Source organism: Babylonia areolata, chromosome 23 (genome assembly GCF_041734735.1).
Source record: "Babylonia areolata isolate BAREFJ2019XMU chromosome 23, ASM4173473v1, whole genome shotgun sequence".
Taxonomy (NCBI): domain Eukaryota; kingdom Metazoa; phylum Mollusca; class Gastropoda; order Neogastropoda; family Buccinidae; genus Babylonia; species Babylonia areolata.
Genome location: NC_134898.1, coordinates 44,950,158 through 44,964,995, shown reverse-complemented (window position 1 = coordinate 44,964,995; position 14,838 = coordinate 44,950,158). Strand labels below are relative to the sequence as shown.

Below are 14,838 nucleotides of genomic sequence, written 5' to 3'. Positions count from 1 at the left end.
CAGATGAAGCACGCGGTTCTTTATCAGCTGATGTGAAGTTCACAATGAAACAGTTATGACCAGAGTGGATCTGTCGACCAGTGAAACAAGCACAGTGTTGTCGCGTTTGGTTTTCCTTCGCGTTTTTTTTTTTTCGTTTATTATTTAACTGAAAAAAGTCCTCGAGGCACTAAAAGGAAAAGAGGAATGATTAATCTTACGTAATGACATATAATGACCAATAGAACCACAGCCAGATAACCATCAGTTTCTAAGTTTATATGTCTGTCTGTTTAGTGGTCTGTCTAATATCGGTATGTAGTTGCCTGTGATTAAGTCAGTTAACTAGTCTCCGTGAGAAAGCGAAGTCAACTGTTTTATGTATGCGCGGGCGCGCGTGTATGTTTGCGTGTGTGAGTGTTGTGACATGGTCACTGCCTTTTCAGCTCACAACACCGACAGTCCCCTTGATCTCAACACCAAGAAACAGTTCCACATTCTCTTCTGGGAACAGGCTGCTCGCCACTTCGAGGTAGTAGTGTGCGTGTGTGTTTGTTTGTTTGTGTGTGTGTGTGTGTGTGTGTGTGTGTGTGTGTGTGCGTGCCTTTGTGATTGCGCATACATGTGCGTGTGTTCGAATTTGTACATGTGTGCTTTGGCACGAGCGCCCAGATGTGTGTGTGTGTGTGTGTGTGTGTGTGTGTGTGTGTGTGTGTGTGTGTGTGTGTGTGTGTGTGCGTGCGTGTGTTATGAATAAATTTGATTTTCACTTTGTTGTATGAATAAACTTGATTTTCACACACACACACACACACACACACACACACACACACAATCAAGTTTATTCATACAACAAAGTGAAAATCAGATTTATTCATAACACACACACACACACACACACACACACACACACACACACACACATTGAAATGTAACCTGTACCTGCCTGTCTATACACTTGTGTGTAACACATCATCAATTCATCATTTATTTTGCGGCGTCCAAAGTTATTCATACAGTAGACATATCGTTGTTTACCTGCGTGTCTATACACGTGTACAAGACATCACCGATTCATCATTTATTTTACAGTATCCCAGGTTTTTTAATACAGCAAACATTACATTGTGTACCTGTGTGTTTGTACACATGTGTGCAAGACATCGCCGATTCATCATTTATTTTACGGCGTAGACACGAACACAGTAGATACGAACAATGCGTTCCTGTGTGTTTGTACACGTGTACACAAGACATCTTGACGGTGTCCTAACCGTTTCACACAGCAGACATAAACATCGCGTATGGTGACAGGAAAAGGAGTTTTCTGATGCGCTGGACTGGTACAACTATTCCCTCAGCCTGTTTCGATCTGCCAGAGGAGGAGTCATTGACGAAGGGAACTTGCCCAAACTTCACCGGAACCGGGCAAACTGCTACATCGGCCTTCAACAGCACGCACAGGTCTGTTGTAACCAGCCTCACGCTTTGTATCATTGCGTAGGAGTTGAAACTTTTGTTGTTGTTGTTGTTGTTGGGTTGTTTGGTTTGTTGTGTTTTTTGTGGTTTTTAATTTTTTTAAAATTTGTGTGTGTGTTTTTTTGTTGTTTTTTTTGTTGGGGGTAGGGAGGTGGGTGGATGGGGGGGGGGGGGGGGGGGGGGGGGGGTGGGGGGGGTGCGGGTGGGGAGGCGTTCTTATGCTCATTGAAAGTGGCCTAGTTGATGCAAGGTAAACGGCTATTTTATTTTCTATAAGAAAAGAAATTGTTGACAGAAAGGCGACATAAAAAACGCATTTCATCCACAGTACAACACATGAAAAACTTATGTCTATTATTAACAGTGCAAAGTGCATTGCAGATGCAATTTTATCATGTAATGATGTTGTTGTTTTTTTGTTTTGAGTTTGTTTTTTCACACGCATGCACTCACTGGCGCGCCTGCACTCAGCGATCATTATTGAAATTATGAAGGCGAGAAGTGTACGAAAAAGAACTGAGGACTTCAAAATATAATTCAATGATTATAATTAATATCATGCAAACTGTTGCCTAACAAGCAGCAACACATGTCTATTCAAGATTAATGATTTTCATTCTTTGTATTTCATGACCATATTTAAAGGTTAAATGTCCCAGAGATTTTTTTTTTTTACGGCCAACGGGACAGTGAATCCGCTTTGTCCTGGTCTCGGCACTGGAAGAGAGTTATGATGATATGGATACTTTCAGTTTCAGTTTCAGTAGCTCAAGGAGGCGTCACTGCGTTCGGACAAAACCATATACGCTACACCACATCTGCCAAGCAGATGCCTGACCAGCAGCGTAACCCAACGCGCTTAGTCAGGCCTTGAGGGAAAAAAAAAGAAAAAAAAAGGGGGGGAATAAATAATAGATAAGCTTACATAAATAAATAAATAAATAAATAATAATTATCATGTAGAAAAGGGTAGTAGTAGTAATAATAATAATAATGATAAAAAAATAATAATATTAAAAAATAAATAAATAAATAAATAAGACAACAATGATGATAAATTGGATACTTATGTAGCGCCTATCCTCGGTCGGAGACCAAGCTCTAAGCGCTTTACAAACATGGGGTCATTTGCACAACAGGCTGACTACCTATGTAGAGCCGACTGAGAGCTGCCATTTGGGCGTTCGTCATTCGTTTCCTGTGTCATTCAATCAGGTTTCGGTCACACACACATATACACACTCATACAAACTTGTAACATTTTACGTGAATGACCGTTTTGTTCATTTACCCTGCCATTTAGGCAGCCCTACTCCGTTTTCGAGGGTGTGCATGCTGAGTATGTTCTTGTTTCCATAACCCACCGAATGTTGTCATGAATTACAGGATCTTTAACGTGCGTATTTTAAGGGGTTCAGGCACTAACAGGTCTGTAAATAGGTTGACCTTGGAGATCAGAAAAATCTCCACCCTTTACCCACCAGGCGCCGTTACCTAGATTCGAACCCAGGACCCTCAGATTGAAAGTCAAAGGGCGGGAGAACCAGTCTTCTCTTTCTGCTATTTTGACCTTCCCCCACCAGTCGGTTGCCCATTCACACCTGGGTGGAGTAAGGTAAATCAGAGACAAGCGCCTTTACTAAGGACACAACGCCGTGATCTCGAACCCTGATCACTGGTGAACACTGGATCAGAAGTCCAACAACTAATCGATTCTGCCGAGGCGTCTCCAAGACCACTAATATTAGCTGCATCCTAAATTTCAAAGTGGCAGAAATATCTTAAATGTCAGAATAATAACCCCTCAACGCCACCCACTCTCCAAATAAAGTGTTCTTAATAGAAATAAATCCAGAATATCTAAATGCTTTATATGCAGTGTGTGTGTGTGTGTTTGCGTGCGTGCGCGCGTTTGTGTATGTGCGTGTGTGTGTGTGTGTGTATGTGTGTGTGTGTGTGTGTGTGTGTGTGTGTGTGTGTGTTCCAGGCTCGGGAAGCGTTAGGCGAAGCTAAAGAAGCTGACCCTTCCTCCGTTCATACCCATTTCCTGTTCTACAAACTGGCCCTTCTGGAATCGGACGTGGAAACATGTGATTCTCACATGATCCTACTTTAACAGGGCTTGCGGAGGGACAGACTCGCACGCACGAACACACAACACACACACACACACACACACACACACACACACACACACACACACACACACACACACACACCTTTTGTTCTTTCATTGTGTCTGTTAATCCTTTTTGGTTTAAGGATGATAAATGGAGTCAAGTCAAGTCACACGCACCCACAAAAACACACACACAATATGCAGATGTGCGCACACGTGAGACGGAGAGAGGCGGGTAGACAGAGACACAGAGGAAGAGACAAACAGAAACAAAGGTAAGCTGTGGAGTGACAGAATCACTGCCATCCATGTCCAGTGTCTTCGAAGATTGTTAAAAGTCCATGATCCACTTTATCACTTTCCTCAGAAGATTATCATCATCATATATGACTGTTTAAAAGGCCACTTTATCACTTTCTTCAGAGGATTCGCTCATTATCATATAATGACTGATTGTTTAAAAGGCCACTTTATCACTTTCTCAGAGGATTCGCTCATCATCATATAATGACTGTTTAAAAGGCCAGTTTATCACTTTCTTCAGAGGATTTACTCATTATCATACAATGACTGACTGTTTAAAAGGCCACTTTATCACTTTCTTCAGAGGATTCGCTCATTATCATATAATGACTGTTTAAAAGGCCAGTTTATCACTTTATTCAGAGGATTTACTCATTATCATATAATGACTGACTGTTTAAAAGGCCACTTTCACTTTCTTCAGAGGATTCGCTCATTATCGCTCATCATCATATAATGACTGACTGTTTAAAGGGCCACTTTATCACTTTCTTCAGAGGATTCGCTCATTATCATATAATGACTGATTGTTTAAAAGGCCAGTTTATCACTTTCTTCAGAGGATTTGCTCATCATCATATAATGACTGATTGTTTAAAAGGCCACTTTATCACTTTCTTCAGAGGATTCGCTCATTATCATATAATGACTGATTGTTTAAAAGGCCACTTTATCACTTTCTTCAGAGGATTTACTCATTATCATATAATGATTGATTGTTTAAAAGGCCACTTTATCACTTTCTTCAGAGGATTTACTCATTATCATATAATAACTGATTGTTTAAAAGGCCAGTTTATCACTTTCTTCAGAAGACGTACTCATTATCATACAATGACTTTTTGTTTGAAAGTCAAGTTCATCACTTTCTTCAGAAGACGTACTCATTATCATACAATGACTTGTTGTTTAAAAGTTCAATTTATCACTTTCTTCAGAAGACATACTCATTATTAATACAAGGACATCGATTATAAGTTAACATATTTATTCACACAACGCAAGAGTAGAAACTGCTGACCGTGTGTAGGCTGTCTGTAATGAAAGACTTCGTGTCACACGCGCGACGGGATCGTTTTGGGGGGACAGGGAAGAACCATTCTAACATGCAACAGTATTCACAAGACACAACTGTAAGGTCCAGATGTAAAGCACAGTGTGTGTGTGTGTGTGTGTGTGTTGTGTAACTGTGTGTGTTTATGCGTTTGAGTGTGTGTGTTTGTGTGAGTTGTAACTCTGTGTGTGTGTGTTTTTTGTGTGTGTGTGTGTGTGTGTGTGTGTGTGTGTGTGTGTGCGTGCAGCCAAGAGCAGCCTCCATGCTCATGTGTGTGTAAGTGTGCGTGTGCATAAGTGTGTGTGTGTGTGTGTGTGTGTGTGCGCGCGCGTGTGTGTGTGTGTGTGTGTGTGTGTGTGTGTGTTTCCTCTATGTTTCTTTTTCCTATGTATCTTATTGACACCATGTTTGTGCCTCTCTCTCTCTCTCTCTCTCCTCTCTCTCTCTCTCTCTCTCTCTCTCTCTCCTCTCTCTCTCTCTCTCTCTCTCTCTGTGTGTGTGTGTGTGTGTGTGTGTGTGTGTGTGTGTGTGCAGCCAAGAGCAGCCTCCAAGCCATGGTGCAGCATCAACATGGACAGCACGTGGCGGACAACAACAACCTGATTTGTCTGGCCGCCCAGATGGCTTTGGAGGTCAGCCACACACACGTGTGCCCCATACTGCAAGTCATTTGGGCTCTTTAGGACTCCTGTATGAAGGGGTTAGATCAGTTAGTATTCTATCATTACTTGGTGGTGATTCTATCATTTATTGCACGTGAGTCTTGGTGATCAGAAAATGAATCGGACAACTGGAAGGTGAGCAACTGTGAGGGATATAGTTTAAAAAAAAAAAAAAAGATAAAAAAGGGGCTTGGAGTCTACCAACATTGGACATCTTTAACATGTACACATCAGTTCATTCGTTCCTCCATTCACATGATTTCTGTATTTACGTCCGCATTAATTTATCTAATGATAATGTTTGATCTAATGAATTTATTTATTCACCATTTTTATACTGGGACAAGAACACTTTTGAACTTAGCAATGGCGTGGTTGTAGGATATGAATTGTCAGTTTCCAGTATTTGGCAGGAAAGTGACAAGATAAAGGGGGAATATTTGCAGATGGTTTGAATATTTACCTGTTTATTTTCTTAACTTAATGATGAATGGTATTGTTAATTAACAGTTTCCAAGATGGGTGTGGGGTGGGTAGGGGCCAAGGAAGAGGAGGGCACAAGCGGGAATCTTATACGTCTTTTACAGCTTCGTCTTTTGTGAAGGACTATGACTCTCAAACCAGGAGGCAAGATTGCACTGGCTCTTTGTGCTTCCGCCTGGAGATGGGGGGGAGGGTGGTGGTGGTGGTAGTTGGTCTTTGGGGACCATCCCAGTGCCGGATGTCCTGAAGCCTTCTTGGTCGAGAAGGTCGGGGTGTTTCTTGTGTAAGGCGATCTCTTCTACGATCAAATTTAAGCCCAGATACTAGGGATAACAGTTGCCTCCTATGCTGTCCTGATGGTCATATTCGGCTCGATTATCATACATGATTTCTTTGGGGATGGTGAGATAGTGGAACGCCATGTCAGAAGCCGAGTGGCTAAAGCGCTGGGCTTTCAGTCCGAGGGCCCCGGGTTCGAATCTCGGAAACGGCGCCTGGTGGGTAAAGGGCGGAGATTTTTCCGATCTCCCAGGTCAACATATGTCCAGACCTGTTAGTGCCTGAACCCCCTTAGTGTATATACGTACGTAGAAGATCAAATACGCACGTTAAAGATTATGTAATCCATGTCAGCGTTTCGTGGGATGTGGATATAAGAAAATACCCAGCATGTACATCCCGGAAAACGGAGCACGGCTGCGTACATGGCGGGGTAAATAAATAAACAAAACGGTCATACACGTAAAACGTTATATGCCTATACTCGTTTTTGTGTGCTTGACTGAAACCTTATTGAACGACACAGGAAACGAATGATGAGCGCCCAAATGGCAGCCGTCAGTCGGCTCAACTCAAGTAGGCAGCCTGTTACCGAAATGACTCCGTGTTTGTAAAGCGCTTAGAGCTTGGTCTCCGGCTCAGGATAAGCGCTATATATGTATCCATATCAAATCAAAATCAAATCAAGATGTATCTTGGGCAAGATGCACTCCACTATAATGAAATATCTTACCCAGATGTTAGGGATAGCAGTTGTCTCATATGTTCTGATGGTCAAAGTAGGACTCGACAATCATACATAATTTCTTTGGGGATGGTGAGATGGTGGGAAGCCATTTGATAATCTTTAAAAAAAATAATGATAATAATGGGTACTTGAACAGCACACTATCCAGAAATCTGTTCTTGGTATTTTACAGAAGACTTTACACATCAGTGTTACCTACACAAACTAAAATGTGACTAACAAACTGCACACACACACTCACACACACACTGTACACACACATTTTAAACATACACACGTACATAGCAGTAACACCGTTTCAGCAAAAGCGTGAGTCCCTGGCGGCCATGGCACTGTCCAGCGTGGTGGACCACATGGCGGACAGCTTCCAGGTGCTGAAGGCGCTCAGGTGTCTGGTCAGGCTGCACACAGCACCTATGGCTGCTCCCGATCACAGCCTCACCAGGTTGGCCTAACCTGTACAAGAGAGCTGTGAAGTTATGCATAGTGTGTGCCTGTTTCACGGTGGTGGAAAATTCTGTTGTTCTTGATTTCTTTTTTTTTTCTTTTCTTTTTTTTTGGGGGGTGGGGTGTCTTTTTTATGTTCTTGATCTCTACCTCTCAGTGTGTATCTCTGTGTGTGCACCTGTCTGTTTGTCAGTGTCTCATTTGTATTTCACCCTTAATCGTTGTTAATCGTTTGAGCTGTTAATGAACGGTGAGATCGATTGTCTTTTTTTATTCAACTTTTGTTATCTTTTAATTAAATGATTAGCGGTTGCAAAAGCATGCTCATTTATGATTTAAAAAAAAAAGACAAACAAAGAAATTTGAAGGGGATATACAGAAACAGCACACTCGTAATTTTCGCCTGCATCATTTTCATGTGATTCATTGGGTGGGTTTGTATAATCATCACATTTAACTTTGCAACTTACTATGAATCACCAGAACACAAATCTCATTGTCAAATGCAAATGGATGATGAAAATAAGAGTACCTGAATCTGCTTTATTGTAGTGTCATACTATTTTTGCATGATTTATTTATCTATCTATTGATTAGTTAATTTATTTATCTGTTTATTTATTTGTTTATTGATTGATTGATTGTTTCTTCTGCAGACAAACAATTGAGGAGATCCTCTCTTATATAAGGACAGGTATGTCAAAGTGAAAAAGAATCGATCCGAAAACGTGCTTAGTAACAAACCGATGTATAAAGTACATATCGCTTCTAGTCGAGCATGTGAATGTTGATGGTCGGAGGTAGTTCAGTTTGCTGCATAGTTGCCATTGATTTGCATTTTCGGTTCTTACCGTGGAATGCATGGTATTGCTTATCCAATAGCCGCTGCCAGTGCCATGTTGCTTGAACACACACACACACACACACACACACACACATACACACACACACACACACACACACACACGCACACGCACACACACACACAATCTCTCAGAGATTTATGTCTTGGGATAAGTGCTCTCTATTTTCATGTTTCTCACAACGTAAAAGCTCTTCAGTGTGTCAGATGAGCTTCGAATCTTAACTCTTTGTTTCTTTCTGTGTTGCTACTGTTAGGGTGCTTGAACGTGTCGACTGTGAGTGCTTCAGCCGTGTCTTCTTTTCTGTTTTAGTTTGTATGGGGGGGAAAGGAGACGTAGATCGAGGATGTTGATTGTCTGTGTTTGCGTGCACGCTTGTGTGTGTGTGTGTGTGTGTGTGTGTGTGTATGTGTGCGTGCGTGTGTGGTGTGTGTGCGTGTGTGTGTTGCCTTCATTTCATCTGTGTGCAGCAAACAACAAACTCCTTGTATTGTCGGAGACAGAAGGGACTGACACGGTGAAGGTTCAGACAGAAGCTGCATGGTTTATGAAAATAGGTCAGTATCGTTTTGATTGAAAAGGTGCGTGGACTGTTATGATTATGTTTAGGTACACTCGCGCATGCTTACGCGCTCCCGCGCGCGTGCGAACACACACACACACACACACACACACACACACACACACACACTTTCAGACTGACCGCAAGATACACCATTATTTGCTGACACATTTTTGGTTTTGACGTGTCTCATTTCAGGTTTCGAGCACGTGTAAGCAGGGAAATCCCAGTTTTCAGAAACGTGACGGCATCTGATACATCGCTGTGTATATCAGTTCTCCAGTGACTGTGTGACTCACAGAGACAAAAGTTAGACAAAATAGAATACTTCTTGCACACACAGACGGGTCAGTCAAATAGATAGATAAAACTGGCTGACAGGCAGAAAGAAAAGAAAAGAACAAAAAGAGCAAAAACAGGACAAACACTGACAGACCAAAAAGACCGCACGCCACTTGTCGACTGTGTTGAGTGGTTTGTATGTGAAACACGAAAAGTTGCTTGTTTTGACACACAGCGTGGAACGTGGCTCTCAAGTGCGAAGAGGACCCGGTTCACATGAAAGAGTTCTTCATGCTGTGCTACCGGGTAGGTCCTCGTTGTCCACCCGTTCATTCCCTATGCACCCCACTTCCCCACCCACCCCCCCCCCAGCCCCCAGCACCCACCCGCCATATTCTTGGCCCACTCTTTTCCTTTTCACACACACACACACACAAACGCACGCACGCACGTACATTCACACAGGTACACACAGACGTGCATGTACATATATACACACGCACATACGCACAGACACACATGCACACACAAACACATACATACACCCCCTCAGACCCCCACACACGTACACGCACGCACGCACGCACATGCACACACACACACACACCTCCCCCCCTCGCCTCCTCTTCCCGACCCCCCCCCCACCATTCCCCCCTCCCCCCCCCGCCCCCACACACAATGTAGCAGTCACAAACTTGTGATTTAAGTTGAATAACGATTTAGAACTTCCCACAAGGAACGTTTCTGTTGACCAACAGAATGTGAATGTTGCGGAATGTCACGATTTCGCAGAAATAATTATGAGCTCTGTGTGGTTTCACCACGAAGGTATACATGTTCTGTTGTTGTTTTTGTGTGTGTGTGTGTTTTTGTGGGGTTTTTTGTGTGTGTGTTCTATCTGTATTTGATTTTGCACGATAGTTCCAGGGACTGAACATGTTTCATTCGACATGTTTCATTCAATTTAGAAAAAAACAAAAAAACTGTTCAGATCAAATGATCTGTTTTAAGTGATATTTCAGTAGCCTGTTTCAGAAACAGTCATTCATAATTATTCTCATGATCTGACTTCCGTGTGTTTGAAATTTGATTTACGTCTTCCAAGTCCATTGAAATGAAGGATTAATTGGATATTTAAATCAGTGTGTGTGTGTGTGTGTGTGTGTGTGTGTGTGTGTGTGTGTGTGTGTGTTTATAATGGGGGTTGTGTGTGTGTGTTTATAATGGGGGTTGTGTGTGTGTGTGTGTGTGTGTGTTTATAATGGGGGTTGTGTGTGTGTGTTTATAATGGGGGTTGTGTGTGTGTGTGTGTGTGTGTGTTTGTGTATGCACTGGGGGTTTGGGGAAGTGTGTGTGTGTGTGTGTGTGTGTGTGTGTGTGTCTATGTATCACTGTATATATGTGCGTTTGTGTATCTACTGGTGGTTTGGGGGCGTATGTGTGTGTGTGTTTGTGGATAAACTACTGGTAGCTTGCGCGCGCGCGCGGGGACGCATATATATTACATGCATGTGTGTGAGTGTGTGTATGTGTGTGTGTGTGTGTGTACTGGGGGGTTAGGGGTTCATGTGTGTGTATGTGTACATATATATATGTGTGTGCGTGGGTGTGTATGTGCAGCTGGTGTCGCTGTGTGAGGAGGACAGCGCCAGCACTGTGGGCCACAAAAGAACGTGTGTGCTAATGGCCACTGCTGCCTGTGTCCAAATAGCCAGGCCCACGTCGGACCGGCACGAGAAAGTAACAGGGGGCGGTTGTTGCTGTTGGTGTTGTTGTTGTTGTTGTTGGTGGTGGTGTTGGTGTTGTTGTTGTTGGTGCTGGTGCTGGTGCTGGTGGTGCTGGTGCTGGTTAGTGGTGGTGTTAATGGTGGTGGTTAGTGGTGGTGGTGGTGGTTTGTTGTGGTGGGGGTGTTGTTGTTGTTGGTGGTGGTGGTGGTTAGTGGTGGTGGTGGTGGTTGGTTGTGGTGGGGGTGTTGTTGTTGGTGGGGGTGGAGGTGGGGGTGGTGGTAGTGGTGTTGTTAGTGGTGATGGTGGTGTTGTTGTTGGTGGTGGTGCTGTTGTTATTGTTGATGGTGGGGTGTTGTTGGTGGGGGTGGAGGTGGTGGCTTCTGGTGGTTGGTGGTGGTGGGGATGGGGGTGTTGTTGTTGTTGTTGTTGTTGTTTGTGGTGGGAATGGAGGTGGTGGCTTCTGGTGGTTGGTGGGGGTGGGGGGTTATTGTTGTTGTTGGTGGTGGTGGTGGTGGTGGTGGTGTTAGTGGGAATGGAGGTGGTGGCTTCTGGTGGTTGGTGGTGGAGGGGGTGTGGGTGTTGTTGTTGTTGTTGGTGGTGGTGGTGGTGGTGGTGGTGATAGTGGTGTTGTTGGTGTTGGTGGTGGTGGTGTTGTTGGTGTTAGTGGGAATGGAGGTGGTGGCTTCTGGTGGTTGGTGTTGTTGGTGGTGGGGGTGTTGTTAGTGGTGATGGTGTTGTTGTTGTTGTTGTTGATGGTGAGGTGTTGTTGGTGGTGGTAGGGTGGGGTGGAGGTGGTGGCTTTTGGTGGTGGTGGGGGTGGGGGTGATGTTGGTGCTGATGGTGGTGATGGTGTTGTTGTTGTTGTTGTTGTTGGGGGTGATGTTGGTGGTGATAGTGTTGTTGTTGGTAGTGGTGGTTGTGGTGGTGGTGGTGATGGTGGTGGTGTGCGGTTGGCTGGCTTGCTTGCTGGATTTTTCTGTGTGACTGTGTTCCCTTTATCACTTTTTATAATGATGATGATGATTATTACTATTATTATCATTAGTAGTAGTGGTGTCGGTGGTGGTGGTGGTGGTAGTAGTAGTAGTAGTAGTAGTAGTAGCAGTAGTAGTATTTACCATCATTATTATTGTGTCTTATCGTTATTGTTTTTGTTGTCACAAGGACAGATTGGAAGACTAGCAATGCCTAAAATCTTTATCCTTGAGTAATGAAGTTTTAAAAAAAATCTTTTGAATATTGAACCTTGTGTTGATCTGAGGAGAAGGGGCATGTTCAAAGAAAGGATTAATTAGGCAATGCAGTCTCAATATCCTATGAATACTGAATCATAACATCGATTAACAAATTAAAAAGAAAATCAGTGTAACAGTAACATAACAAATCCACTCTATAGGTGCATTCCAAACAAACTATGTAACAGGGATCAAGCATTTGTGTTTGTGTGTGTGTGTGTGTTGTGTTGTGTATGTGAGTATCTGTGCACGTGTCTATGTGTTTGTGTGTGGCTTGCTTGATTGGTTGATTGGTTTTTCTGTGTTAATCTGCATTGCACATTCCTCCATCTCTCTGCTCCCCTCTCTCTGTGCCCCCCACCCACCTCTCTCTCTACCCCCTCTCTCTGTCCCTCTCCCCCCCCCTCTCTCTCTCTCTCTACCCCCCTCTTTCTGTCCATCCTCTCTGTCCCTCTCTCTCTGTTCCTCTCTCTCCCCCCTCTCTCTCTCTGTCCCTTCTCTCTCTCTTTCTCTCTCTCACTCTATCTCTTTCTGCCTTTCTCATCCCTATACCCAGTAACAGATTCGTTGCAAATAACACCTGAAGAGGCCAAATCCAAAGGAGTAAATCAGTTAAACAAGGCAAACGTTGTAATTATGTTATATGACTGGTTTATTGATTATAAGGTGAGTTGTGTTGGTAGCTTATGTCGTTGCATGGTGGTTTTTGTTTGTTTGTTTTGTTTTTCAACTTGGTTGCTTGCCATATGATTAAGCATTAGTGGTGTTGCCTTGCATACATCTTTTTTTTTTATCAATGTTGTTGTTGATAGTGAAGAAACCCTGTCAGAACTTAACCCTTTCACTGCCAAACTCGCATTTATGCAGCAGCTTGGTAGAGGACCCATGTCACTGAAAGGTGATCAGATCATGGGTCTGGTATCCATTAATCTACTGCTGTTTATTTTCGGTGGTAGGATAGGCCATAATTTTATCTTCTACACATTACAGGTGGAATCCCCAGCTATTCTTAGACACCATATTTTCTGTGTTTATAGCACAAGGGAATTTTGCACTCTAAATTGACTGGCGGTGAAAGGGTTAAGGGAGTTTTTCCCCGCTGAAACACAGAACTTGAATTCAGTTTGGAGTTTTTCTCGTTTCAGAAGGCATTGCTGGAGGAAGCGCTGCACTTTATTTCTGAATACAAATCATTAGACAGCAAGCTTACGGATGGCGGCATTGCAGACAGTGAGTTTCCTTTTCTTTTTTTCTTTTTAACCTTCGCGGAATACAGAGTTGTTACTTTAAAAGACCGTGTTCCGCATCAACTGAATATTTGTCAGATGAAGACATCGTTATGTAAAATGAATATGTCATGCTTTCCGTGTTCTGATTTTAGAGCAGTTGAGGGGAGTCGGGGGGAAGGGGGGCCGAGGGGGGCAGGGTATTGACTTTCAGGGGTCAAGCGTAGTCTACATGAAAATGCGGTCGAGTGTGAGTGTTCGTGCCAGTTGGCTTTCGTTGTAAGCTTTTCATTGATAGTGAAAGCATTATATCCGCATTGAAGAAAAAACGGGTGTCGAGGTGTCAGCTTTCCCTGAAATGTTCATTTAGGCTTACTTTGTGTGTCACTTTGGCTCATGTAACGCTTTACCAGATTTTTGTGTTTCATTCAATAATCTGACAGTCATTTCGTTGTTTGGTATGCGTGTCAGAGCGTGCGTGCCGCGTGTGTGCGCGCGTCAGTGTATGTATATGTGTGTGTGAAGAGTATTAGGGGCTTGTTAATGTGTGTCTTGGGCGGGTGCATGATATATAGAAAGATATACTCTGACAAGCGATTTGAAATATGTAAAAAAAAACCCCAAAAAACAACAACAAAACACACACACACAAAAAAAACAACCGAATAATTTTTGTTCTTTTTACCTTTCTTGGGATTACTGTGTTTTTCCTTTCAGAGTTCTTCCGAGATTTATTTCACATTTGATGTTGTTTGTAATACTGCCGCTGTGTTATGTGCTCTAATGTGTGCATGTGCTGTTTACCGAGCACACCGACTTCAGCTTGTTGCTGCTGCTCTGTGTGTTTTCAATGTCTTTACTTGCTTTGGAGAATAAAATCTTGTTTAAACCAAAAGACGGGCGCAGTAGCCGATTTGTTAAAACGTTGGACTTTCAATCTCAGGGTTCCGGGTTCGAATCTCGGTAACGGCGCCTGGTGGGTAAAGGGTGGAGATTTTTCCTATTTCCCAGGTCAGCATATGTGCAGACCTTATTGTACCTGAACCCCCTACGTGTGTATACGCAAGCAGAAGTTTAAATACGCACGTTAAAGATCCTGTAATCCATGTCAGCGTTCGGTGGGTTATGGAAACAAGGACATACCCAGCATGCATACCCCCCGAAAACGGAGTATGGCTTCCTACATGGTGGGGTAAAAACGGTCATACACGTAAAAGTCCACTCGTGTACATACGAGTGAACGTGGGAATTGCAGTCCTCGAACGAAGAAGAAGAGAAGAAGAAGTTTAAACCACAAAAGAAAAAGAAAAAAACGTTTACAGTGTTCATCTTGCCTCCCATTATTGTAAGCACAAGCTTAATGACACAAACTTCCACACCGTGATGTTGG

General features: G+C 43.2%; 1 protein-coding gene across 1 annotated transcript in view; it reads left to right on the top strand.

Moving 5' to 3' along the window:
- Window positions 1–3,448: 3,448 nt before the first annotated feature.
- Window positions 3,449–14,838, top strand: part of LOC143297684 (testis-expressed protein 11-like) — a 56,446-nt gene continuing 45,056 nt past the window's right edge. The window contains exons 1-7 of the mRNA XM_076610104.1: window positions 3,449–3,548; window positions 5,469–5,566; window positions 7,409–7,551; window positions 8,210–8,247; window positions 9,496–9,566; window positions 10,881–11,000; window positions 13,368–13,452. Of these exons, the coding sequence (XP_076466219.1) occupies window positions 5,489–5,566; window positions 7,409–7,551; window positions 8,210–8,247; window positions 9,496–9,566; window positions 10,881–11,000; window positions 13,368–13,452 (535 nt within the window). The 5' untranslated portion in view covers window positions 3,449–3,548; window positions 5,469–5,488. The remainder of the gene's footprint in view (window positions 3,549–5,468; window positions 5,567–7,408; window positions 7,552–8,209; window positions 8,248–9,495; window positions 9,567–10,880; window positions 11,001–13,367; window positions 13,453–14,838) is intronic.